Source organism: Venturia canescens, chromosome 1, assembly GCF_019457755.1.
Source record: "Venturia canescens isolate UGA chromosome 1, ASM1945775v1, whole genome shotgun sequence".
Taxonomy (NCBI): domain Eukaryota; kingdom Metazoa; phylum Arthropoda; class Insecta; order Hymenoptera; family Ichneumonidae; genus Venturia; species Venturia canescens.
The window spans coordinates 7,247,223-7,274,756 of NC_057421.1; the positions used below are offsets into that span (position 1 = coordinate 7,247,223).

Consider the following 27,534-nt stretch of genomic DNA (forward strand, 5'->3'; position numbering starts at 1 on the left):
GAAAGAGAGAGAGAGAAAATAAACAAGTAGCCTCACCAATGACCAAGCTTGCGTTGCGATCTGTGGTGGTCCGAATTTTGTACCAATTGTGCGCCGGCCGCCGCAATTCGAAACGCGGCCTGACACCCCTATTTACCACTTACCACCCAAAAACACATGTCCCGAAACAATTTATCTCAATTGACTATTGAGCCAATATCGAAGTCTTGTGTATAATAGTGCACTGAATCATGGAAACTCATTTTTTCTCAGTATTTTCGTGATGGAAGTGATGTAATTACAATAATAAATATACCTTTAAACTAACCTAGTTTACCAAAAAACTAGCAAAAGGAGTCGACCAATCGAGAAAGTTGACTAATTGACAAATCGAACGAGATTAGCAGTGCCGTAACAAGTAACATTTCTATAATAAAACAAGAAAATTACAGTAATTGATATTTAAAAACGAAAATATGTAATGATAAATGAAACTAACCTAAGACTTTTCAGAATTGGAAATTTTTGAAAAAAATTGATTATTCTCAAGAAAATCAATTGGAAAAATTTTGAACAAAAAATGGCAGGCCAAACACAGCCTTTAACTTCAAAGAAAGCAGTGGTTCTGGATTTTTCGTCAGCGATAAAGCTATCCATCGGCAGTCAAATGACAACCGAGAGAGCATTGATGGCAAAAAACGATGCTTGGCACAGGATCATGATAACAAGAGGAGCAAAATATGACAGAGAAATGATACTGAGAACAATAGTGTCTGCGGTGGAACCAGCTGATTTAATCCCAGTAAGGTATCAAGTGGTCGGAGAAGATGCTTATTTCATAGCCAGAAATTGTGGTGCAGCATTGGAAACTCTGTGTCGCTCAAATTTGATAATAAGCATACCAAACGGGGATTCAATAATTCTTACAGTAACCCTAGCATTTGCCTCGATTCATGAACTTAAAATAAACATTCAACCAATTGTGCTTGCAGCGCTGACAAGACGATACAATTCCGATTTGAAATATTTGAATCTGGATAATTTCCATCGAGATCCTGAAGTTGAAAGGACTGTTTATTGTCCGTTATCGCAACCAAAGACATTGAGTCATACTCTCAAGCTTGCAAAAACAGCTCTCGGCCCTGTGGAACATCTTAGTTTGAAGCGAAACAATTTGACACATTTACATGCAATGGAGAACTCTAATTTAATGTCTCTGAAAAGTCTGGACATACGTCACAACAATTTATTAGTCATGAATCCTCTCAGTTCTCTAAAAAATCTTTCCATAGAGGAATTGTTGCTAGATGGCAATCCGCTTTGTGAAAATTATGCTACTGAAAAAAGATACATAGAAGCGGCCAAACTGTATTGCCCACACTTGAAGAAACTCGACGGTGTGGACCTCGAACCGCTTAAATTGCCAACCTTTCGTGATAATTATTACCAACAAGGCAGCGTCTCGCGAAAAATCGTAGACCAATTTTTAACTCACTTTTTTGGTATCTATGATTACGAAGATCGTTCTTTGCTCTCACCTCTCTATTCTAGAAATTCGTTGTATTCCTTAACTCTTGGAATTACTGCAGAATGTCAGAAACATGCTAATTTCGGTGCTTTCTCATCAGAGAATCGGAATTTACTGGACACACGGGATTTGAGGAAATTCCGAAGATTACTTTATCACGGAGGTGAAGAAATAGTGAATGCTTTCAAAAAACTGCCTGAAACTCTCCACGATCGAAGAAACTTCCGCTATGATGTTATGTGGGAAGATCATCGACGTCTACTTGTTAGCATCGAAGGAATGTTCAAAACAACTTCTAATTCTTCCGTTCCGAATGGCATTTACGCTTTCTCGCGTACTTTCCTCCTGGTTGGACGAGTTGACAACGAGTACAATGTTCTCAATGATCAGTATCATATTTCCGTTCCACATCCACTCGCTATGGTGTTCTTCGATTTAGATAATTCTGCTTTTAAAGAAACTAATGGTAATAAAAATACACTTTTTTAATATACTTCACCAAAAAAACTGTGCCTTTTTCATACAAACTATTCCAGAGTCAGAAATGTATTAAAAATTGCACCGTTGGAACAGAAGGGTTCGATTTTCATAACTTTCATTAAAAATGTGTAAATCTTAACTTCCATTGTAGTTTGAGATGTAGATTGAAAAGGTGAAAATGTTCCATCCGCAACTATAGACACACTCCATATCTTTGAATTTTTTGATTTCGAGCGGTGATCAGTTTGTAATCAAATTCCAGAAACTCAAGTCGAATCAACCTTATCATTGAATTTGTGGCTTCATTTGTAGATACGAAAAAAATAGCAAGTAAAAACCCCCATGAGAAATAAATCATACCATATTAACACCTCGAACTGTATATTTTTGTAATATTTCGTTTTTATTTAACTGAAAATTAAGATACATACAGTAAGTACAAAACGAAAAAAAATCAATGTCTTAAGTACTATAATAAAATGAATACTATAAAAAAGAAACGGAGTTCGCGAGACTGAACAGTTTTAAAAAGAAACATGATTAGTAAAACATGGCTGCATGAAAAATGAATTATCTGCGAAAACTCGTGGACGTCAACATATGTATATATATGTACAATATATAAAATAAATAAGACTTTGTAAATAGTCATTGAATCAGACTTTCGAGGCTATCCTATCAAAAGAGTCAATGATCAGATATTTGAATGTTTGAACAATGAAAGATCACGACTAGCACATTGTCGTATTTAATTAGAAGCGATAGAAAAACCCTCATTCCTTTTCTTTCGTTACGAACTAGAATTTTTAGAAAAAGAAAAATAATCACGTTTTTTTACAACGATGTGTCCTTTCTCCGAGTTGATGATTGTTTTAAATACTAATATAATCTTTCGAGAAAACGAGAAAGAGCCTCTTGTAAGTACGTAAGTTAACTCGGTACTAAATCTTGAGAGCACCAGCGTCTCCACACCAGTCATTAAGATGGACATTCTTTTTTGTTTTCATTGCGTTCAAATCTTAGCGATCGATGTTCATCGAATTAACGGTTCTCATTCATTTGGCTTCTATTCGTCCAACTTTCATCGTCGTAAGGCAAGCGAGAATTAGCAATTCTGCGTGGAGCTCTTGAACTACGTATTACATATATCACATTCTCGAGGTAGGATCTTTGCTGAGTGACGAATTTTTCTCCTCTTTCCTCGTCGTCCGTGCACCGCAGATTTCTTTTTATTTGATAGAAAATATCGTCGCTCTTCGAACGGACTCGCGTGACGAGTCTCGCTTCCGAAGGTCGCCCTGATGTTTGATTTTTGTCGCTGTTATTTTTTTTTTTTTCCTTTTTTTTTCTTTTTTCTCGATTAAACCCGGTTGCCCGGAATCACAATGGTTCCGGCAACCGGGTGCGGCCCGCACACACTTCCTCCTCAAGGGAAAGTAGTGAATTCATTTCTATATATATATTCGGCCGCATCTCTTCAATCCGTGTCGGAATCCTTCCTCTTGATTCCGCTTCGCAATGGCTCGGATACCAGCAATTTTTCCTTCAGGTATTGGTACTTCCTCAGTCTCGCGACCGCGTAATCCTACGGGAAGAAAAATTCATTAGGCTCGTTGATATTATTTCAGTTAGAAATTCAGTGAAATCGAGACGAGAAATCTCTAGTTTTTGCATTGTTCGAGTTATAAGATATTTTCAAGTAATTAATTTCTTTAATTTGAAACCGCTCGAAAATCAAATTGAAAGTAGCAAATAGAAACTGAACAAAGTCGCATCGTTTGCACGTTGTCAAAAATTTAACAAGATCCTTCTTGAGAAGAATCTCAAGTTCATTTTCGCAGCAATTTTTTTCGTTTTTTTTTTTTTTCTCGAAAAGGATAAAAATTGTAATCAGTTATTATTGAAGCTTTTATGATGTCAACTTCAATATCTATGCATAAAAAAGGTTTCATGACTGTTGAATATCTCTGGGTATTGTTTTGACTTATCAATATGATTTTTACCCAGTATCCAAATGGAATTTGCGACAATGTGGTGTTTGCAATACTCCAGAGAGCCCAGAAGAGATGGCTGGCCAACGAGAATACTTTGATCTCCTCTAACAATCGTTCTTCCTCGACGGTGCTCTCTTTTCCAAGTGTCCTCAGATAATTTCTTATGAAGTGGAGCTAATGAGAAAAATAGGATTCCGTTAGAATTTCATTCGCTCAGAGAGTGAAATAAAAAAAAAAAAAAAAAAAACTTAAGACTATCATTTTTCTTCAAATCTCTTTCATTATATGCTCAGAAATTTTACATTATTTTACTTCTGTTTCTGTTTTCATAACTTAATGTTCCATTAGGTGATCTCGTGTTATTGACTGTGAAGTATAATATGCATTTTAATTAAACAAAAAACGTTCAATATTTCTTTAATGATTCCAATTGTTTTGTTATATTAAGCAAGGAGCCATTATGCGATAATTGGATATTCAACAACTCATGACAATAATATTCCCTTATTGTCGCGATTAGTCCCTAAAAGAGTCAAATGATTGCGACAATGTTGTAAAATAAACAAAACAATGAAATGGCTGATTAAGAAATAAATGAAATCAATTGCGTGTTGTTTATTAAGTGGGGATTTCAAAGTAAACTGTATCTCGTTCTATCTAGCGTTCAAGGCTCATAAAAAAACAAGGAGCCTCGTTCTCTCGCTGTTGACCGAGTGTTGCGATTTTATATAATCAAAGTATGTTTATTTCTAGTGATTTCTTGACTGGTCAAATTGATAAAAAATAGACAATTTTGTAAATTATTCGTGGATTGAGCCAGCCTTTCCAGTAATTTCAACAAACTCATTATAAACCTAAAAATGTGATTGTTTCACAAAGAATGATCAATTGGTTCCAAAATGTATGTTCAAGTCAAAATGAACTTTTTTCGCTCGTCATTACAACAGCAATTTATTTTTAAATAAATTTTTCAACTCTAAAATACACTTGGAAAACGTCAAAAAATACTTATTTTCATTACTCATGTTCATCCTCAAGTTCTCTTAGTTACAGGTCGTACGTCGCAATTTAACAATTACGTCGTACTAATGTACGACTGGAACTATCAATAATCTTGAGCTGAGTCATATTACACATAAAAGAAAAATTCCAAGATATCTCCACAAAACAGAGTATGGAGAAGAAAGAAGAAGACCAAGAAAAAAGTATAATCTCTTGATAAAATCTACAGATATTGTCCATGTCTTACCGACAAATTTCAATATTTATAGACTAGTAAGAAAAATTCGACAATAGTTGGAGCAAAATTTTCCGAAAAAATAACTAATACACAAAAATAATGCGCAAAGTTAAAATAGCGTAAAAACTGTAAGAGATAAAAACGAAAAGCTTTGCCAAAGAATGTCGTTTCAAAAACATTACATTTCCAGTAACTTTTTCCAAAGCCAGAGTTAACCGATAAAATTATAAAAATTCAATGAATCCTCATAAAACAGTGAGTTTTCTTATCTTGACAAAAAATAAATAATTTTTACATAAATAATCAGTGCGGGAGATAAAAATTTAATCTTGGTCGGTAAAACGTTTCTTTGATGTCTAATTGCACCATTGTCATAAAGCTTTAACATCAATTATATGTACAGAAATATATAGCTCGTGTTCTACCGGTGTAAATTGATCATTTCACAGAGAGAGAGGCAGAGAGTGAGAAAGAAAGAGAAAGAAATAGAGAGAGAGAGAGAGAGAGAGAGAGAGAGAGAGAGAGAGAGAGAGAGAAAGAAGAGAAGAGAGAGATTGCGTGTTGAGGTACTCTAGTGTTGTAGAGGCGTAGATCGCCGAGGAGGACTCTCTGGTCTCGTCCCCATCACACGATGATAATTGACCCCCGAGTCTCGGAAGCAGTGATCCAAATGTTCGAGATCATCACGGCAAGTCTCAACTGCGCAGGATATCAATATCGTTGATTCGGGCACAGACGCACGGGCAGAGTTTTCAACATATTGCCCTCGCCTTCACGTTAAGGAGGCGCGCATCGTCTCTCAGTGTGTTTCCGGTCCTGTGAAACTAACACATACACACGCAAGCCAACGTGGCCTCACCCCCCGTCCCCTTAACCACTCTTTTTCCTACGTTCCCCAATTTTCTCCCTTTTTTTCCTCTTCCCCTTGGTAACGCGAGAAATGGGCGGTGAATTGAAATTAATAACAACAGCACTAATTGAGTGACCAAAGATGACAAATAATAGAAGAGAAACAAAAATAAAAACGAAAGTGCAAGGCTAAACTAAGGAATAAAATTAACAAGCACAATAAAAATAATGACAATGTGACTCTCGTTGAATAACGATTAATTATTGGCTCGTTGATTATTATTCTCAAAAATTTTTAACTTTCGTTTACTAATAATTATTCATTAATGCCATGTCATTGAATTTGGCGATGGAGGAAAATGAAAAAAGAGAGAACGAAGAAGTTTGATAATTTGGATGAAATGTTTTCTTACCCCCGGATTATACTTTGGAGTCTCAATTCCTAAGTTTTCCCTCGACCCCCCCATAACGTGACTTACCTTTTGTTCGTCGGTTGGTCCTGCCCCCGCACGCTCGTGGAAGAACGGATACTCCGCCGCTGTGTAATCGTACTGCCACTCGATAAAATGATTCGCCAAATCGAAGCCACGGTAGTTGTACGAACAATACTCGAAGTCGATCACTACGAGCTCCCGCTTTCGTGAATTTTGTCGCAACAGGATATTTCCCTCTTGCATATCGTTGTGGCAGAATACTACTGGATACTTCTGTTGTTTCACAAGAGACCTGGAAAACGCATGAATTATTCTTGCGGTCGTACTCTACATTCAACACATTCAGCAAAGTAAAAATCAGCCATTTGAAATTCTGAAAAAAAAAAAAAAAAAAAAACACGAGTCAATACGAGAGAATTTCTATCACGACGTCCTCATACTGCGAAACGTCGTCGATAATTTCTTCTCTCTCTCTTTATTTATTGAACTATAATCTGCTATTTAATTACAACAATAAATGGCTTTGAGGGCAACGGACACAACAGAACAAATGACACGTAGTAGTGTGCACGGTAGTCGATGGTGCATCCATCGTTCGCCATGGTACAGAGCAGCCTAATGTCGATAATTTAAAAACCAAAAGATTTACCGTTTAAGGAGGGTGGATCGCGACGGTACAATGTTGCCATGCTAAACCATGTTAAATACATGAATAATTCCAAAATGATAAGAATTTAATAAAATTTGGTAAATGTGTTCTTTAAAAGGATGTGAAAAATAAATTTTTTTAGATTTTTCTACCACACAGCTCTCGAGCAATTGAACACTAAAGTTCACGTGTATAAGCATAGAGTTTACACATATACAGTTGTACATCTCGTGCATAAGAACTTGGATTTGACGCTCAATTATTCGATAACCATGTGGTAAAAAAAATTGAAAAAAATCGTATTTGTATACTTGATGCCAAAGAACGTTATCACCAGACTTAGTGAAATTCTGATTTTGATTTCGCGATCCACCCTCCTTAAATGAAAAAGATACGAGACTCGAAATGCTTATTTTCTTATCTCGATCCAAAGAAATATCATTTCGAGACAATAAAATGTTAGATTCGTTGCTGCTTCTGTCGTAGGCAGTGAATCGAGTATCGAATATAAAAGACACACGCAACCTCTGAAGAAGAATTGTAGGAAAAATTAAATCTCACCTCAGCCATACGAGTTCCTGTGAGAATTTAATCGATTTAATAATATTGATATTGTCCATTTGTTTAACGTCAATGTTTTCCGAGTTTTTAAGTATCGTTGTCGCAGTATCGAGCCACCTGGTGACCGTGTCCCAGAACCAAGTCGGCTCTTTGCTTATCGGCACCTGCATCATGTGGATTTGGGCCATTTTTTCTGCTGCCAAAGCACTCAACTCCGGATCGGCCAATTCTTTGGTGAGCAAGGGTCTCGCCGGAATGTATTCTTCAATTCTTCCCCCAGGAAAGACCCCGTGCAACTTCGGGCCCAGACCCCGCTCCGAAAGCAGAGTGAAAATAACTGATTCTGTAATTAGTCCTTCCACGGCTCGCTCCCCGTGAACTTGCCCGTATATTCGCAGCAACACTTGACGCGGCTCTCCACGAACTGGCGCCGTATCCTCTGGTAATTGAACATCGTAGACCCAGTTGCTCAAGCCACCACTACGAGAAAACACCAAATTTTCATTAGTCAATTTTCCTTTCTCTCACTAAATTTGTTTATTCGTAGTGGAACTTTCTTCAAATTTTTCAAGCTTTTACCAATTATTTGGTGGATATCAAATGAAAAATCGAATTAATGCAGGGTGTCTAATTTTAACCAGAACAGAAATTTCATGACTTTTAAGGCTTTTTAAGTCAAGGAACAGGAATTTTTCATGACTTTTCTTATGGTTCTGATACTTTTTATTCATCCTTTAATTATAAAAAAATTCAATAAAAATAACAAAGAAATGATATTTTATTTTGAAATAAAGAATCTTTTTTTTCTTACAAACTATTCATTCGATATTCGTTTTTATATCGATGATGAGTATTGACGAACCAGACATTCTCGCCACCCCGCGAATTTTGAAATCATGTTGAAGAAAACCAAAAAATCGACAATGACAATGAGCGTTGCAGAGATCTTAAAAAATCAGGTTGTTTGGTAATTTTTCATGACATTTAATGATTTTTTCAGGTCCGAGTGTAATTTCATGACATTCAAGAATTTTCATGACTTTTCAGGTCGTTACACACCCTGTAATGAGATTGATTTCCCAAAAGATAACTCCGAATGAGTGAAAACTAGAAAATCATTTGTTATTCCACAGCATGAATATTGAAAACACGACACGAGAAAATACGATTCGAAAATAATCAGTGACAAAGCGAGTCCGAAATGAATATTTATTTAAAAAAAAAACTCGTAAAAACAAAAGGAGAAAAATACCTCGGTGGAAATTCGTGAAAAAAAATACTCGGGGAAAAATCCGTACGAAAGAACTTCGAACAACTTGGGAAGAAAAAACTCGAGAGTGAAAAATATCGGAAAAACGTGACTCTGTAAAGTGCTGTCAATTGGGGGACACGGATTGGAATGAAAAAATGTGTCGAACCTTATGCGCTTCAGTACAATGTTATCGGACGTAACGTGTTTCCATACGCCGTAGAGATAGTCGCGACAGATACGTGCAGCGGTTGCTCTCATCTCAGGATTGTTGTCGGACATCTGTAAAAGCGAGATAAAAATGAGGAAAAAATGAGCCAAGCTCGATCGACGTACAAGCAATAAAATCATTAATTTAAAAAGCAAATAATTCCCAATAAATCGATAGCGAGAAGGAACAACGAGGAAAATAATATCATTGAAAGTGATTTTTTCGAGAAAGGCGAACGATTTTCATGCATCAACGAAATCAACGAAAATGACATTTGTAATTAACGAATTTTTCAATTCCACGAATAAATTGGAGAATTACTGGAATTATTGGAGAGTTTTTAAAATCATTTCGTTCGACGGAGAACGTTGCAAACTTCAGCGTCATTAAATATTCTTAATATCCCATTCTACCTACACGTGGCCTTTGAGATGCTGAGTATAATCGATGGACGAGGAGAAAAGGCGCTCTAATGATTGACGAGCGAACGTACGATCGGAACAAGCTATTCATGTTTGTGTCTGTTTTGCTTTTGTCTTTCCTTACAGATTGTCGAATAATCTCAATATCGCGTTCTATTCACGACGACGATTATTTAAAATACTATCGTGAATTTTCGTTATTCTAGACGAAACAGAAAATAATGTCGTTTTATCAATCACTAATCGCTGTTCAAATCAATGGAATTATGAGCGTGGGTCAGCCGACTCGGATCGAGAGGGATGGAAATTCTAGGAAATCTTGGACCCCCGAGTCAAGCACTCGGACGTCAAATATTTATTCGAAAGTTTCTTTTTTCACGACCGAGAATCACTTCCATTTTTGTCGCCTCGCTCCCAGCCGGGGCAAATGTCGAATTATTTTAAAATAGAATTTCAAACGGGAAAATTCAAATGAATTTTTTATCTTTTTATCTGACTCGATGTTGAGGCTGGAAAAATGATGAAAAATGAAACGATTGAAAATTCGTGATTCGAAGTGCAGTATTTTCCTTTTTAATCGGCGCTTCAAAAGTGAGACGGATTCTGAGACGAAACGCGGAGATTTTTCGTCGAATTATCGCGGGACTGGAAGACGATTTTTTTGAGAAATGACATCGTCGAAAAGTGGGGGGAGAAAAAAATGGTGAATGGGAGAAGTGAAGGGGTGTGCAGGGAAAACGACCTCGTGCGAGGATTGCAACTTCTTTTTCAGAGTTTATGCGATTAGCTGACAGCTGACGTGTCTCTCGGGCGGTTTTGTCTTGTACAAGTCAAGCGAGTCGTGCGTGAGCCTCGATCGCATATTCAACACAACGAGAAACCCTCACCGAATGAAGCATCGAGCTCTGAGCTTCGAATCTTCGAAAATCGCGAAACGCCGTCCTCGGGTAAGGTACGTTCGGCTCGTCCGAACGCTCGATCATCGCGAAGAAAAATCCGCGTCCTAAATCAACGTGACGAGCGAAAGTTCGTAGCAATTATTTTTCAACACTCTTTTTACTCGATCAAACGGACGCAAACACTCGGAGGAAGGGAACACTTTTTTCGGTCACTCGCGCGCGATCACGGTTTTCGCGGACACGACTGAATCTCACTTTTCATAAGCCTGCAGAGCTCTCGGTGCTCGAGCTCGTGGTGCGAACGGGCTTGCGCAGAGGAGCGATCAATATCGAGCTCAGACTCGCCGCGAGCTTTTTACGCTCGAGGCTCTCGTCACAAGTCGAATATTTTTCACTTCCAAGACTGACGAATTTTTTCTAATTCACGACCTCCCCGCTGAACTTCGCTTCAGTCGAATCTTCAACTCTCGTCTCGACTGAGATTCGAACGCGTTCAGCTGCGAGAAAAAACGTCGAAATGGAGACTCGAGCGGAATAAACTCGAAAAAACTATCGATGAAAAAGGCTCGTTAGAATATTAACAAAGGCCTCTTCAACTGGGACTGACGATGGGAAATCGCATTGAATTCATCAACGAATTGGATCTCGACGCAGTTTAGAGAGTTTGCAACGTTCGAGTCCAACGAAACGGAGGAAAAAGTATTCGGGATTCGCCAATTTTTATTTCACGAAGTATCGATGCAGGTTGAAAAACTACGAGTTGAAAATTCGGCAGGGAACGAAGTTGTTGGAGAGCTACTGGAAATATTGGAAGGTTTTTTAAGATCATTTGGTTGGACGGAGACGTCGCAAACTTCAGCGCCATCGCGGGGTGCCAGCAAATCGGATCACGAGATGAAAAAGTCTGACAGTAATCCTGCACGTAATTGGACAGTCCTAAACGGTTACGTACAGATTCGAATGAACCGAAAGATCGAAAAAAAAGAACGAAACATTTCATTGTCGGTGAAAAATGTGACAAAATGATGTTTTTCCGCTGTAAATTTTGTTCTAAAATTCATTTGTGCAGCCGTTGTCGTAAATGGCGGTAAGAAACTTGCGCTCGCGTTACTTTCAACACTTTTTAACATGTCGTCATATTTATCAGGGAGGAGACAGAAAGCAAGAATTGTGCTGATAAAAAACTTGGGAGATGACTTATCGCGATTCTTGGAAGAGCCCAGAAGCATGACGAAATTGGCATTTTTACTACCCTCGTTTCGTGACTACTGATTCGGTTCTCTTCACTCTTTTTGTTCGATCGTGCTTCGGCCATTTTGTTTTTGTATTCTGCTTTTCAAGACATTTTTTTTACATTGAAAATCATGAAATTTAAGCTTCTTAGGTTATGTTTCGTGGGTACAAAATTTCAGAAAAAATCGATATCGACGGTCGATCGACTCGATTCTTCAGCGCCGTTGGACGAGCGAACGAAAATTCGATGTTTTTCAGGTTAGTTTAGTAGCTAGATCGCAACCTTTGAACGCGTACGCGAGCGCGTCTCCGCATTCGTGACTCTCGCAGTCACTATATTTAGCGCAACACTCCCGGGCGAGGGAAGAAAAAGGAGATTTTGGAATGCGCGAAATCGCTGACGTCCAGTCGCGACTTTGTCCGTGAAATGTGAGGGGAAACGTGGTGTAAAAGAGGATGAAAAAGCGTTGAAGGAACTAGACGAGTTGTACGAATGCTTGCGAGGACGAACTCTGTCTTTGTGCCAAGTTTCAATCGATTCTTCCACGGCCTCGATCTAGTTATCGAGTCTTTATCGCTTTGTCTCAATTTCCATTCTCGCAGGTAGAGAAAACAACATTTAACGAGAATTCTATTTCCACGAGGAATTAGAATCATTTGAAAAAAAAATCATGTCAGGGATGAACTCAAGAACGACGACGGATTACTAGGAAGAAAAATAAAAGAAAAATTTCGAGGACTTTTCCTTTCGATCGTATAATTTCAACGAAACCTCATAAATTCTCTTAAAATATTCGAACTAAATTCACGACACGAAAATGTAAAAATGCGTTTGTCAAAGAGAAAAAACGCAGACGAAAGATTGCATTCCGGAATGCACTGTCCTCTACTTATCAAGTACAGAACGAATTTATGGTTAGCCATGACAAACTCGGTCGCCATTTTTCATCGACAGCTCATTTTCGGTGCAGCCACTGATTTATTTTCGGGACGAAACCGGCTATTGAGTATGCGAATAAACTTTGCCAAAATGAATAATGAGACTCCGTTTGTGCACGTACCTTGTTGCTGACACCCATTGTGCTTCAGTTGTTTATCAGTCGGTTGAATAGTCTGAAAATATGGACGGGATACACAGTAGTGGTGTGATTTCGATTTCACTGAAGGCTGCTTGTTATATTTCTTTGTTCACTCAATTTATTTGTTATTTGGAATGACGAACGAAAATATATATTTTCTTAAAATAGACCATGCACTCAGGGATCAACCTGTTGGATGGTAAAGTCGAGTATTTTTTCGTCTAAAATATCTATTTCATTCGGCGATCTCCACGATCAGTTAAACGGTCGTATGTGACAAGAAACTGTGCGACAAACGAGCGTGACGATCTCACGGAATCAACGGAATGATAAAACTCCTTGTTATATTTCGACTTTTTACAACAAGAAATTTCGTAGATGCTTTGCCCCACAAAACGTGAAGGAATGGTAGAGGAAAAACGTACAACGACGCCAAAGGTTGCCTGAGAATAACTGAACGCGTGCTAGCCGTAAAGCCGTGTAATGCTGAATAGACCCGAGTTTTTCGAGTGGAGGGGAAACTTTTCCGCGGAAGCGCAGGAACAACGGGGGAAGAGAGCAACGTTGGCGACAAGCCAATCGCTTGACGCGCCACTGCCCCATCGACCAACCCAGCGCCGGCTTCCCCCACTACTTTGCGATAACGCCACGCGTACACATTCGGAAGTGCCTGCGAAGCGCCACCTGTCGGTGCGTTTTCCCCGATCAAGAGTTGCGCTGTGAAGTATATTTTTTTAATCTTGTTTAGTGTTGTAAAATTCGGACACTGCCCGCGGGCAAGTATCACCAACACACCTTTCCTTTTCATACGCGTGCTCCCAGCAGGTACGACGTGTGCTGGACGACAACGATGACGTTTTTCGTCGAAGATCGTGCCAAGACGAGCACGCAGTTTTTATACCAGATATATAAATATGCTTTTCTACCTCGTCTCGTGTACACGAGTTTTGCTTATGATTTACACGTTACAGGTACTAAACGGATGACGCAATGACGCGTCGATGTATTTTTCATGCCGCATAGTACGTGTCTTCTCGTTTTCGGGGCTAATGACTCGATCAATGCGTCACACAGACCTCGAGTTGTTTGAAAACAAAATAAGCTCGTAACGTAAACACGGAGATTAATAATTTCACAAGAAAAACAGAATAGTAGAGAGTAAACAGGTGATTGGAAGTATGAAAAAACCTAAATCCGCTTTGTTTTTATTTACAAATGGAATTTGCTACTGCAGATGAAGTTTAACAAAAAGTTTCTGATCTCGATTTAAGTATTCAAATATAACGTTGATTCATTACTTGACACACAAGATTTCTATGGCTCGATGGATTTATGATTAAAGCCGATCGTGACTCAGTGCAATTCAAACAAACAGGTCGATTTCGAAGCTTAACGACTTAGTGATTCAACATTTTAATCATTTTGAGGTTATCCACCCTGGCATTTTAGAGTTCTCGTATATAAATTTTTAAGACTCTATTTGTGACTGTAATTTTACGACGGATTAACACGTTACATAAAAGACGTTAATGCTACGCTCGAAATGATTTCGAATACGTACGAAATACAAGTTTTGAGGAGCGAGCGTACAGAGGGCAAATAAACGAAGCTTCAACGAGTGGACAGCGTTTCTCTATTCTCGGCCGCGCGTTTCTCGGGAATGTGTTGAATCCGCCGGCTTTCTGTGCAACGGTAGCTCTGCATCGGAATATTTTTTGTTGTTTTCACCAAATAAATTCGTCAACAGCAATGATTTTCTGTACTCGATTTTTTCTTCAATCATCCCACGACTCGCGTTAATCGAATTAGAAACCAGTTTCGTCAACTCGAATCGACATGGACATGGAAATTTGAAAATTTAAGCAAAATTCATACGCCATCGAAAACCGTCTGCTTCTCGATCCTCCAAGTTTTTTTTCAGCGCGACAGTACCACAGTACCTCGGAATTGTATGAAAAACGTATTTATGCCGAGGTCGACGTTAGCGGACTCCGGCAGACGACGCGAGCGCCATTGAACCAAATTTCCATCAATTTTGAAGAACACATTGCCTTTGGCTCAATTCTACAAATTGTCCTAATTGACCGTAGTCGTACCTGGTTGTACATTCACACGTCATTAAAAATTTCCCGTTGATAACGTATCTCCGTGGAGAAACGTCCCGCGAGCGGGACATTCTCGAACCGTAGCACGTCGCGTGAAATAAAAGATGGCGGCAAAAACTTTGTTCTTCGCATGTGCAGAATTATGGCGTATTGTTCTTTCGAATCTCGGTAATAAAGGATTTTTTATACAGTAAAAGAAAAAAAACACGTTTTATGATCGTTCAATTTCGAAATGATGCCTCGTTTTCATTGGATATTTCCGACCAGCCCCCCCGCGAGAGCGGAAGAACACGTTTCAGCGAGCCGTAAGGAAAAGTTAGGTTAGAAAAATGATTTATTCAGATCGGCGGCAAGTTGAACGGAAATTACTTTCGAATCGACATTTCGGGATTTCTACATTTCGAACATCCGCAGTACGTCGTTGGTAATTTCGCCAGTAGTTTTGCGGCTTCGAACTGCCAGCCTGCGGATCGATCGTTGCGATTGTCGTGTCGAGCCGCAGTGAAGCGTGATGAAAACGTTCGAAAATCTCGCAAAGCGAGTTCATAACCTTCAAGGTCACTGAACAGTCAGAGATTCGTGGAGTGTGAGTGTGCGTTCCTTCCGTCAAAACAGGGAGGTCGAAAAATCGATTATGAGTGCAGTAAATAAAGAGTCGAGAAGAATAGCTCAGAGTGGCTTTTCCGACGCATTTTTTAGCATCGACAAGCTTCGTATTTCGAAAACGTTTTCACCACCGGCAATATTGTATGCGTACGAAACGAATTGTTCGCTGCTGATTACACGAAGCGAGCCGTACGTACATCGTTGGAGATAATGATAAAGAAACACACACACTCGCGACGAGCTAATTGTACACCGGAGAACGAGCGTTAATGAAAGTGAATCGTCGAGCGTCGGAACTTCTCACGCGCTAAACATCGGCGTTTTGCAACGGCATACAGTGTTTGAATATACTTTTTTGTCATCGAGTGCGCAAGCGGTACGGATGAGAATGAAAAAAAAATGGAAAATTCGAGTTCCTTCGGCCACATTTTTACAGGTTAGTTTCCATGAAAAATTACTGCAATAAAGTCGCAAAATTTGAGATCCCGAACATCCATTTGAGCCTGCGGAGATTAATGAAATTTACAAGGTGAGGAGACAATAAACCGACCAAGATAGCGAAAAAAACTTTATTTCGTCTCTCTTTACACACGATCATCAAAAAGGCATTTCGATCAGAAAAATCGTAAACAAAATTGCCCACGTCAGGCTCGTTCATCGAAAATATCTGAATTCGTTTATCTTCGTCAATATCGACTCCCAGCCGATAATTCAACGCCGCTTTGTCAACAGACCTTCGGCTACGCTCGGAATCTTCTTAACAATCGAACCTACGAAATCACTCATTTATTAAGCAATCTCGACGATCCTAGGTCGCGTTCTTTACAGCTCGTGAAATAATGCAATGGCGGCGCGCCATTGCATTTTTTTTCAAGTGTCATCTCGATGAAACTTTAGACTCTAGAGACCCGAGTCCCCGGCCTCATAATCGATACAACTTTATCAGCGAAATGACAGCTGTACCACTCTTGATCGCTAAGATTATTAAAAATTCAAACACCCGATCGAGGTTGCACTATTTTTCTGTCAATCATTCCCACCTTCGTTATAACCGTGTCAATTATAATTCCGCCTCTGTTTTTTCACTTTTAACCTTCACAAGCTGGCATTTTTGTGACGTCGAGATTAAATTTCGTCGGTTCCGCGAGATAAGATTGCGCAGGATTCCTTCCTATCAGAAGATCTCTTGATTTCAGAAAAATTTTGTATCCGGCGGCAGACCGTCGGTCACCTTCGCGTCTCCGTTGTAAAATTCTTCAATTTTTTTTTCCGTCCTGTTCCTATATCGACGGGCGGATCGATTTTTATTGCATTTTCTCGACTCCTAGTCCAAGTATTCGCCGCAATTATTTCATTCGACGAAAATACCGATTTTTGGTGAAATTATTCACGGAAAGAAAATGCAAAAGGAACGAAAAAATTCACGAATTTTGGAGACTTTAGCAAATTACGTTCATCCGCTTATAAGAAGCTTTTGAAAAATTGTGTAACGATGATAAAATTTTGGTTTTTGTGAAAAAATAAAATTCTAGATTGCGCCGAGTACGTTTCAAGATTTTCTCGATTTTGCTTCCTTACAGAGGAAGCTTTGCGACGATGAACATTTTTTTTTACAGTTTTCAATGTCAATGTCCCAAAATGCCCCAAAACATCGAATAATCATCTTGAAAAAATGTGCGTGCGTCCGTGTCTTATGGCACTGCAAAATTCAAACGTTTATAACTCGGAAACGGTTCGAGATACAGGGCTACCGTTTTTCACAAATGTTAATCTATACAAACTCTTCATTCTCTGATAATTTTGTTAGAATTTGTAAAAAATTACGAACCCTACAACGTTTTGAAATTTTCATAAAAAGTGTGTCGACGCTCTAACTTTCGAAAATTTCAAGATTTATTAATAATTTTTTTTTTATAAATAGACTATCATAATAGGAAGGTTGGTATTGAATTTGGGGAACATCGGTTGAGCGGTTTAAATTTTATGATTTTTTGAATTTTACGAAAATATGAGTTTTTCAAAAAATCGTCTAACCGCTTGAATTTTTGGAAATTTTGTAAGATATTGTGTATAAGTTTGTACTTCCTCTATACTTTCCAGCAAAGTTTTCGGAATTATTTAATTTCAATGTGAATAGAAAAACGATGAAAATTGAAAGTTGCAAACTGTTTTTTCCGATGGCTCGTCGTTTAGTTTTTTTTAATGAATTTAAACAAAGAGATAAATTAAAGTTCGTAAAAGAAAGTAGAGAAAATACATTATTTCCTTGTATAAAAAAAAAATGCTGGAAATTAAAATTTGCAAATTGCTATATTTTTCATTTTGGCTTCCTCATAGAGTAAGCTTTGAGCATCGTGCGTCTTGACCATCTTGAGGAAGCAATTTGCAAATTTTAATTTCCAGCATTTTTTCCTTTCGTTTTATTTCTGTTTGGAATTTTTTTCTCGCAACGGACTTGAGAAACGGTTCGTTCAAAGTTTCGAAAATTTCATTTTTATGTTGACTTTTCGGCAAGGGCCTGAGCAAATAACTGATTGTTTAAACATGTTTTTCCAAAAAGATTTGAAAAAAAGGAAATTCGTCCAAGTGCACGGTCCAATGAAAATTCTGGCTCGAATCCTGGCCCCTAAAATCGCACCGGGGCAAACCAGTGTCGGAAATGAGTTCCGCCCCCTTTCTGCCTCACGTGGAAAATCGATTTTCAGTGTTTATTGCTAAGAGAATTTGAAGTTGAGAAAAAAACGGTTTTCACCAACCGAGCACTGTCGAGGGTCGAAGCTTTTGAAAAAGTTGCCGACGCACTACGGAAACTTGCACAAATCACGGCGACGCGGTCTCGAATCGCAGTATGGTGACGAATTCGTGTTTTCATGATCAAATGAAAATTGGTTTATAGCCAAAACTAATGACGAAAAGGAAGTGCCAAATTCGCAAAAGCGATATTTCTTTGAGGTTAAGCTCGACTAATAAGACGGATGGCGTCTCGACAATTCGATTTGTTGTGACCTTTGGCACGAGAGACGTGGGCCTGTGTTATTGACGCGAAAGTTTGTAAAGTTGCGAAGAAGTCAAGGTTGTCTCGGGTTTGTAAAGCACCAGCAGCAGCACCAGCAGCAGGCAGAAAAATTTCATCGCGGCGTAGGTATCCGCGCTGCGTCGTTCCGAGCTTTACGTCATTAATAAATAATTCATTCCGATTACAACCTGTCAACCAATTCCTTTCTTGATGAGCCTCTTCCTCATAATCGTTGGCGAGTCGCGAGATAAAATTTCCATCGATCAGTCAACTTTTCCGAAGGGGAATGGAAACGTTGAGAGATTCGCGGCATTATAGTGCGACGGGCGCGCGAATAATGCGAGGAAATAAACTCGTTCGTCAGCAAATCTTTTAAAAGATAAGCGAGAAGTCAGCGAGAGGCCAACGAAAACATGCAGTCGATCTTGCTCCTGGAATTCAACAATGACCTTCAAAGCTTGGAGGTCGAACCGTCCGCAACGCGATTAGCCCTCGGGACCCGAACAAAACTCTTTTTATTTCCTCTAATCACTGCTCATCCACAAGTCGATGCAAATACACAGTTTGTTTCTTTTATTCACTGAGATTATCCAGTTTTTCTATCGCGCTATGGCGATCGAAAAAAAACAATGGGTGGAAAAATAATGCACTGTTCTCCCACTATTCTGAATCGCCATAATGATCGAGTATATTAGGGATCCCCTTCACCGTTATAAAAGTTAAATCTCGGACAGTGTGTCTCGAGTTTTCAACGAGGCCGAGTTTCAAATCCAGGCTACTTCGTTACTCTCCTTCACGTTGGACATAGATTTTCCAAACATGATTTACGCCGCTGCGCTGTTCGTGGCGCTGACGATATTCGATGGGTGAGTTCAACAATATCACGGTGTTTTAGAATCTTGACCGTAACTGGCGGACGCGTTTAACGGTCGAATTGGGATAAAATGGCCGCTTCACATTAGTCAAACGAGTGCTTAGTTCTCTATGGGAGGTTGAGTGCCGCAACGAATTTGAGGTTATTTGTGTGACAGGCTTACTTATTCGGGAATAATGAAAAATAACGATGAATTTGCGAAATAAACTTGAAACTGCAAAATTCCACGAATCAAATTAGTTTTGATACATTTTCAAAGGATAATCCGTTTTTCTAACCGATCTTATTGCACCCATTTTTCTTTTGTTCCTGAATAATCCTCCACAAATTTCGTCGCGTAGCGTTTTCGAACTCGCTGATCGGGAAATCACAGCAAAATTGATTCGTGGAATTCCTGTTCGGCTCACCGAATAATCGACCGCGACAGGCATGGGGCTCGGCAAAAAAGAGACGGTGAGTTCGAATTTTCTGAAGAAAAAAACTCAACGTGAGCCATGAAAAGCGGTTATACTGACCAATATTTTGAAAATCTCGAAGGAAAAATGACGAGAGAAATAGCTGCAAATTTCGAAATCGAAATTCTTTGACACAGTTTGACCGATTAAAAAAAGGCTCTGTCAGTCGATTTTTGGCATCGTTCTGCGTAGGCTGACAGAGCCTTTTTTAATCGGTCAAACTGTGTCAAAGAATTTCGATTTCGAAAATTCCAAGTGAGGTTAGCCAATTGATCCATACTCTTAAGGTAGATCACGTCCCAAGGATCTTATTTTATAGGTGTCTAAATTGTATCGATTTTTACTTCCTAATTAAAAATATAATCACTTTAAATTAATCTCAAAGCTGTTAATTCGAAACTTGAAAAAAAAAGTTTGAACCTATCTTTCGGCGATGAAAATAACAAGCCATTTGTCAATGGGGGATCCGTCACTGACCGAATCCCAAATTTTATTCGTCCCTGGCGAAAATACTATAGTTTTTTATACAAAAAATCGTTTCAGATAGCACAAAGGGAAATGCATCAAGAAGAAACGAAATGCCGAAATAAGCAAATGTGAGCTTATACGAGTGCTCACTACCAATTCGTTCAATTTTTAACGTAATATATTTTTTTTACTAAAACAATTTTTTTTTCTCGAATTTTTTCCAAACTTTCATTACTTGTATCATTGTTACTGTGCACTTTTTCATAAACTTCGTAAGAAGTGTTCAACGATTTTTTTAGTCCACATAAACCTGTGTATTTTTCTTCTAAATAACCAATTGGACGAACCCTTTAAAATTTGGTATGCGTGTCAGTCGACTATTCATTTAAACTCTGTCTAAATTTCAAGCCTTTCGAGAAAATCGTTTTGTGCATGAACTACCTTAATACGTTTCCAGGTCAATGCGACAGCGTCGTATTGAGAATCGACCGTGTATTGAAAGATCTAACATAACCTGTGAACTATAAAAAAATTCAAAAGTTTGCATCATTCGAGAATATTCTCGAATATAATTGTAAAAGAAAATGTTAATGTTGAATGCTAATGCCAAATTATGTATTCTCTGTCAGAGCAAAAATTTCAGCGGAAAAGTTTTTTTTTTTCATTAAATTACATTCACAAATGTCTGTATAAAATGTGATTCATCGTGTTTTTTTGTCCTCGCGGTGTTGAAAATAATTCAATAATTTTGAAAGTAAAAGCGCAAAAATGGCTACGAAAATGAATGAAATTTGGTTTTTGACAACTCGAGTAAATAGTTTAACACTAGAGAAAAAAAACTAGAGGAAATGATAGTGATTTTTCTGTTGGAATAATTCCATTAATTTTCGATTTTTCGCTCCCTTGAATTCGACTATCAAGGATAGTCGAACGACACAATTCGAATTTTAAATCTCCGTCACAGCGTCGTACAAAAACTGGTCGGCTGAATGATTTCCGTGACCGAAATATCAAATGGGTACAAAAATAATCAACTGGGAGTTCGTCGGTCCTTCGCGTCGTCCGATTTATCGGGATGTGTCAAGGTCCTATTTTCGTATTATGGGCCCTGGAGCGTGGCAAATTTTCCTATTCGTTGGTGTTGGTAGTGTGTACACCGTTAGTCTGGTTGTTTCAAGTTTATTTGTAAATAAGATCTTTACCTTTTTCTGTTTCGTCGAATGTGCTATATAACCGCTCGATAAGAGATTTTTTCCTCCGGAACTGACAAGCTAGTCGCGTCTGTGTTGTATTTGTCGATGTAAACACGTCCTGTCGGGTTATATAAGAACCTCGAGTTTCCTCGAACACTTGTGCTTAATGTGCTTAATAAATAATTCGTACGACGCGAATGATAATTGTAATGGCGAGGAAATCAACGAGTCGATTGCAACAATTTATCGTTTTATTCTCGAGCATGACGCTGTCGTAATTTTATCAGATCTCGAATCTTAATTCGAATCATTCGTGCATGGGAAAAGTGACATGTTCGTAAGTCGCGAAAAATCTAACCTCAATTATGAGAAGCTATTAACTCCGATGGCACGCGAAATTTTCAACACGCCTTTCTAATTACGAGAATAAAGAAGCGAGAAGCAGAACGATCGTAGTTTCTCAGTCGTGCACTTAAAAATCAATATGAATCGTTCTTGGGATAGAAAAACCTGCATTTTCGCGACGCAGTTATTATGCTGATGATTCACATTGTAAACGTTGCGTTCTAAAAACGAAATGTAAGAGACGAAAGACTACGTCGCGTGAACCCTAATTGTGAGATTACGTATTCTATGAAAAAAATTCTCAAATTACGAGATTTTCCAAACATTTGTTTCGAAACGAAAAACTTCCTGAATCGCGAATAAACGTACTTCCTAAATTCGTCTTCCATCACTCTCACCGATTAGCTTTGAGAATTCTTTTCCGAATTAGTGTCTCCCTCGTTTTTATGCATCGTCAAGGACAAGTATTGACTTGGAGATGGATCGTCCGAGTCAAAATGCATACGCGTCGGGTATGGAAAGCCACAAGCCTGTAGTTCATGATAACTTATCTCATTCGTTATCACCCGTTCTAAAGTCGTTTCGACCGAATCCTTTGTTACTATGTATCCGAAGATGGGAGAAAACCGGCGGAAAATAAATTGCACTGTTACAGAGTTTATGATCGAGTTAGCTTTCGCACCGATTCTTTTTCAGTCCCCGCAGCGTGTAGTTAAAAACTCGGTTTTTTAGCGCGAGAGTCGCCCCCTGTGATGTTTTTTCTGAACACTCGAATCTCGAGCTTAGCGAGCGACCGTTAGATTTTTTTTTGAACGCTCGAATCTCGAACTCGGCAAGTGACTGTTTGTTTTTTTCTCATTTTCGTTGAATCCGTGTCTTTTATTAGATAAACGGGTAGAATATTCACTCGTAAAATCAATTCAAAATTTGGGCCCACAGCTGTACGAAATTTCGAATGAATTTTGAAAAACTGCAGGCGCTGTCGAAAAGTCTCGAACCTCAAAAACATAAAATTAGTTTTCAGTGGTCTTTGAACAGTTGCAAGTGTGAGAGTATCTCAATAGTACACAACGCTCACTACGAAATCGTACGTGACTCGAGATCGATAAAACCGAGACGAAAAAGATTGGCGAGTGTTTTAAAACTTCGAAATGCACATTATCGTTGTTGGAGAGAATTAACAGGATACATCCGCTAATACGACAAGCCCCCTGGTATATTCGACCAATTGTCAGAGATTATAGTATGCGCAGTTCTGTCTGGTTGGAGGACCATTCTTTACATCGAAATTAAGGCGACGTGAAAGTGACCTACCGGCATCGATGGCACGATAGTGGCTCGGTCAGCTTCATAAAACTTTCGATTAAGATAAAGGGCAATAAAACATGAAAAAATGATAGAACGATTGATTAGAGTCTTTGGTGTTGCGATGTCGGTGAGACTCGAAAGCTCATACACACGCTCGATACATGCAATAAAGTTCAACGAAAGAGTTCTCGCTCGTCTCCGCAGCGGCATTATCGCCAACGGCAAGGCCAGTCTTTCCGTTTCGCTCTTGCAGACCACTGTTGAGTCGTTCCACCACACTTTCATCACCGCTTTCTTCCAAACTTGGTAATTATTGACATTGAAAATGGTGATTATTCTCAAAATAATAACGTCCGCAAGCGAAGATTCGGGGCACAGTTAAAAAATAGAGAATTGACATTAAATTACGTAATCTTCGCTCGATTTACTTATCAACGATCTTTATCGTACATCGCGATATCTCGGTGACAATATTTTTATCTGGATTCTCGTTATTATTTCGGTATTTACCTTCCCGCCAGTAAAAAAAAATCCCGTTTTACCTGAAATTGATATTTTTTTTGAGGCAATAATTTCCAGATTTCGGGCGACGTCGGAGATAATTAAAATATCGATGAACTCGTCCAACTCATTGTTGAATGAAACATTTGGTTTTCATCCATTTTACGAAAGTGCCTTTTTTTGGCAGCTCGATGTTTTTGGTTTTCAGCCCATTATTACAAATTTTCGTGTGTTTCAAAACTGTTTTTTTTCTCGCGCTTCGTTAGATCGAGAATCATGGGATCTTCGGGCAATACCGTCGTAACGATGAAACCGTGGGGGATGTTGGATGGCAAACAGGTCGAGATGTTCACTATGAAAAATTCGAAGAACCAAGAAGTCGAGTTACTGAATTACGGAGCAACGATCAGGAGCTTCAGGACCCCGGACAAGGATGGAAAAATCGAGGACGTCGTTCTCGGTTTCGACAATATCGAAGGCAAATATTTGACACCTCGAGTTCCACGTTTCCATTACGTACTTTCGCTGAGTCGAATTTTCAAAATTTTCCGCTGACGTTCAACGTTGGTCGAGTCGCAACGAAAGCATGATTTCAATATTGACGAAAAAAATGCGGATGCTTTGAAAAATTGGGAAAAAATCTTTTCGCAGGACTCAGAAAAATATTTGTTCAACTTTGAATAAAAGCGTCGACTCTGAACGAATTTCCTTCTACTTTAAACAGAATATCTGGCATCGGAAAACTTGTGTTTCGGTGCGACGATCGGTCGCGTCGCCAACCGAATTCGTAACGGACGTTTCACCCTCGACGGAGTCGAATACAACACTGGAAAAAACCGAATCACGTATACGCTTCACGGGGGCATGAAAGGATGGGGCTCGAAAGTCTGGACCGCAAAAATCGTCGACAATACGGTCGTGATGACCCTTTTCAGCCCGGACGGTGACGAGGGCTTCCCAGGCGACGCAACAGCGACCGCGATTTTCAGTCTCGACGACGAAGGCAAATTCACCCTCGAAATGAAGGCCAATGTGACCAAAGCTTCGCCAATTAATTTGACCAATCACGTGTACTTCAATATCGCTGGTCATGTGAGAACATTTCATAGTTTTCGTCCATGAAAATCGCCAAAAAGTTTTCTCTATTTTTCGACTTTTCGATTTTTCTTTCTAAAATATCGACGGATGCTTTTATGGTTTTTTTGTCCTGAGCCTTTCCAAAGGTTCCTCCCGACCAAACAAAAATCGGTTCGAAACATGATCGAGCCGATTACGAATATCGAAATGAATGGAGGAATAATGAGGAAATCAATTTTTCTAGTGATAAGATGTCAATTTGAGTATTCACTCCTTCAGGATGCTAGTCAAATGAGTGCTACATTTTCGAAACGCTTTTAGACAAAGCTTGACGCACTGGTTAAACGTATTGTTAGTAGATATGCATTGAAGCATAGTTAACGTGAAAAAATATTGAAAGCTATGATAGTTTTACAAAAACATCAATTGATGAATGCGACTTTCCATGATGACACATTTTCACTGGTATTTTTCAGAGAATTAACTGTGTTTTTTGACCAATTTTATTGCACCAAGTCTCATTCCTTCAGAAATAATTAATGAAAAAATTCTTTTGCTTAATGAACGGTTGGAACAGTGAAACGATTAAGTGAAAAAGAACTACATGGTGGATTCGTATTCCAATAAAATTGTTGCATTCGTTGATGGCTTTGCAAAACTATCGTTTTTAATATTTTTACGTCTTAATAAGATATGCTGCAATACGTTAACTTGGTATAAAAGCGTTTTGAAAATCTAGCACTCATTTGAGTAGCACGCAGTACAGGAGTTACCTTAAACGGGAAGATTTTCAAATGGAGAAAATAAATGGAGAGTTTATAACCAGAGACATAATTTATGGAGTTTGAAAAATGTTTTTTTCAGGGAAAAAATGCAACGGAATTGTACAAGCAAACTGTGATGATCAATGCGGATCGTTGGACCGTGGTCGATGAAGAAAACATTCCAATCGGGGAATTAAAATCCGTGGCAAATACTGTGATGGACCTGCGAAACCCAGTGGTTTTGGGAGACGTCATTAACAAAGTACCAGGCGGTGGCTATGACAACAATTTTTGTCTGCCAAATGACAATGCGGAGAAAAAAATGACGTTGGTCTCAAAGGTCAAGCATCCTGACTCCGGGCGATATCTTGAGATTCACTCTAATCAGCCAGGCGTGCAATTCTACACCGCACTTTTCTTGCCAGAAGATGGTACACCTGGCTTGAAGGGCAAAGATGGACAAGCCTATTTCAGACACGGGTCCATGTGCTTGGAAACTCAGAATTATCCTGACGCCGTTAATCACGTGAGTAAATAAATATTCGCTTATTTCGAATACCGAAAAAAATCGATTTAACAGTTTGAAAACCGATAAAACTTTCGATACGAATCTTCACCTTCACAGCACATTTGAATATATTTCACTTCGCGCCTTTTTTAAGAGATATTTGCAAATTATTACTTTATCTGTTTTCAGCCTAACTTCCCAGACAGTATTTTGAGACCGGGTCAAGAATACCACCACACCGTCACTTACAAATTTGGAGTGGAAGCCTGAGGAACCGGTTTATCGAGAGTGTAATCAAGTGAAATTTCTATGAGGAAGGATGATTTTTTGCGACAATTGTCCATTTTTTTACTCAACGTTTTACATTTTTCGCACCAAAATTCATTTCTGAGAAAACCTAACACCTTGTGAAATACTCCCGATGTTTTATAATTATGTGAAAGATTGAATTGCAATAAATCACGTCAACTACGTCATTATTTGTTCTTTAATACACAAATTGTTAATATTGTGTGAATATTCAATATTCATCTGCGTCAAATTGACTACTGCAGACGGACACTCTAAAACCAGCCATACGATAACACTCTTTCGCGTTGTCAAACCGAAAAAATTCATTTAATCTCATCAGTTTGTAACAAAACGGTTATCTCCCATTCTACAAGGTCAAATAGACAGCGAATGTATAAAGATAATCCGATAATCTGTTGATGTTGTGCAATTTTAAGAATTACTTTTTGCATGTTCGAATATTCGTATAGATCCAGTTAATGTTTTTGTTGTCAATGAAGCGTCGACAGAATTTTTATGCTAAAAATAGTAAACAAATTGTTTACATCCCTTCAACTTTATAACAAGCCATCGTCGTTGTAAACTCTGTATCATTTACATTGTTCCTAGATGTAAACTAAGTACAAGATTATTTGAGAGCAAAATTCATTGTAAGAAATGAATACTTCGAGGGGAATCCAGTGTCTTATAAAGACTCCCCAAAAATAATAAGTTGGGACAGAAGTGAATTGAACATATTTAAAAAACTATAATTTCCACACTGCCCATTTCAACGGTATAATTCCTATAAATATACACCATGAGCTTGCTGCACTGTTTCATGGTTTATTTAAGAAGATAACGATGGGGAAAGATTCACTTCGAGGGGATTGTGTTTTTTTCTTGCTATAGTAATATTATCTATGTTTTCTAAAAATCGTTCTTCTCGCTGTTGATTGATAGGGGCAGTTGCAGGTGTGTAACGATCCGAAATCCAGCCCTCAATGTTGTAACCAAGATATCCAACGACTCCGGCAACTGGTAGAGTTACATACGGCACATACCTTCGAAGTACACTCATCACGACAGCCCACATTATCTGAAATAGTTTCTTGAAAAAATAAAAAACGGAATACGAAGAAAACTAATACTTCTCTCTAGAAGTACACACTTAACCCGAGAGACACGAAAGTGAAAAACTCGACTTTTTGTTCGCGGGTAATTGATTGTTTTCGAA

The 27,534-nt window shown here is 38.6% G+C and overlaps 3 protein-coding genes across 10 annotated transcripts; 2 read left to right on the plus strand and 1 right to left on the minus strand.

Annotated features, from left to right (window-relative positions):
• The first annotated feature begins 50 nt into the window (after positions 1–50).
• On the plus strand, positions 51–2,638 carry LOC122419537 (nuclear RNA export factor 1-like). Of its 2 annotated transcripts, XM_043434193.1 has the most exons (3): positions 51–397; positions 493–1,481; positions 1,608–2,638. In XM_043434193.1, the coding sequence occupies exons 2-3, from the start codon at positions 560–562 to the stop codon at positions 1,994–1,996; spliced, it is 1,311 nt and encodes a 436-aa protein (XP_043290128.1). In that variant the 5' UTR covers positions 51–397; positions 493–559; the 3' UTR covers positions 1,997–2,638. The 2 variants fall into 2 exon arrangements, with proteins under 2 accessions (XP_043290128.1, XP_043290127.1); XM_043434192.1 differs by having other exon boundaries at positions 493–2,638.
• On the minus strand, positions 2,370–21,958 carry LOC122419538 (choline/ethanolamine kinase). 6 transcript variants are annotated; one of them, XM_043434196.1, is made up of 7 exons: positions 12,997–13,294; positions 12,790–12,841; positions 9,133–9,245; positions 7,715–8,194; positions 6,550–6,796; positions 3,991–4,155; positions 2,370–3,572 (listed from the first exon to the last, which is right to left on the minus strand). In XM_043434196.1, the coding sequence occupies exons 2-7, from the start codon at positions 12,805–12,807 to the stop codon at positions 3,465–3,467; spliced, it is 1,131 nt and encodes a 376-aa protein (XP_043290131.1). In that variant the 5' UTR covers positions 12,808–12,841; positions 12,997–13,294; the 3' UTR covers positions 2,370–3,464. The 6 variants fall into 6 exon arrangements, 5 of the variants coding, with proteins under 5 accessions (XP_043290131.1, XP_043290132.1, XP_043290129.1 ...); XM_043434197.1 differs by having other exon boundaries at positions 13,233–13,251; XM_043434194.1 differs by lacking the exons at positions 12,790–12,841; positions 12,997–13,294 and adding exons at positions 9,592–9,798; positions 10,484–10,849.
• Positions 19,244–26,503, plus strand: LOC122419540 (galactose mutarotase-like). Of its 2 annotated transcripts, none has more exons than XM_043434200.1 (5): positions 19,244–19,400; positions 23,945–24,156; positions 24,403–24,770; positions 25,620–26,045; positions 26,217–26,503. In XM_043434200.1, exons 1-5 carry the CDS (start codon positions 19,354–19,356, stop codon positions 26,295–26,297), a joined length of 1,134 nt encoding a protein of 377 aa, XP_043290135.1. In that variant the 5' UTR covers positions 19,244–19,353; the 3' UTR covers positions 26,298–26,503. The 2 variants fall into 2 exon arrangements, with proteins under 2 accessions (XP_043290135.1, XP_043290136.1); XM_043434201.1 differs by lacking the exon at positions 19,244–19,400 and adding an exon at positions 22,947–23,483.
• Positions 26,504–27,534: the final 1,031 nt, after the last annotated feature.

Bases quoted from the DNA above. Each gene is read 5' to 3' on its own strand.
- LOC122419537 (XM_043434192.1), top strand. From the start codon at position 560: ATGGCAGGCCAAACACAGCCTTTAACTTCAAAGAAAGCAGTGGTTCTG.
- LOC122419538 (XM_043434195.1), bottom strand. From the start codon at position 10,579: ATGATCGAGCGTTCGGACGAGCCGAACGTACCTTACCCGAGGACGGCG. The intron at 8,195-9,132 runs GTTCGACACATT...GTTTTCTCGTAG, and splicing joins ATTGTACTGAAGCGCATAAG to TGGTGGCTTGAGCAACTGGG. The intron at 6,797-7,714 runs GTGAGATTTAAT...TGCGTTTTCCAG, and splicing joins CAGGAACTCGTATGGCTGAG to GTCTCTTGTGAAACAACAGA.
- LOC122419540 (XM_043434200.1), top strand. From the start codon at position 19,354: ATGATTTACGCCGCTGCGCTGTTCGTGGCGCTGACGATATTCGATGG. The intron at 19,401-23,944 runs GTGAGTTCAACA...GCGCTTCGTTAG, and splicing joins GCGCTGACGATATTCGATGG to ATCGAGAATCATGGGATCTT. The intron at 24,157-24,402 runs GCAAATATTTGA...TACTTTAAACAG, and splicing joins CGGTTTCGACAATATCGAAG to AATATCTGGCATCGGAAAAC.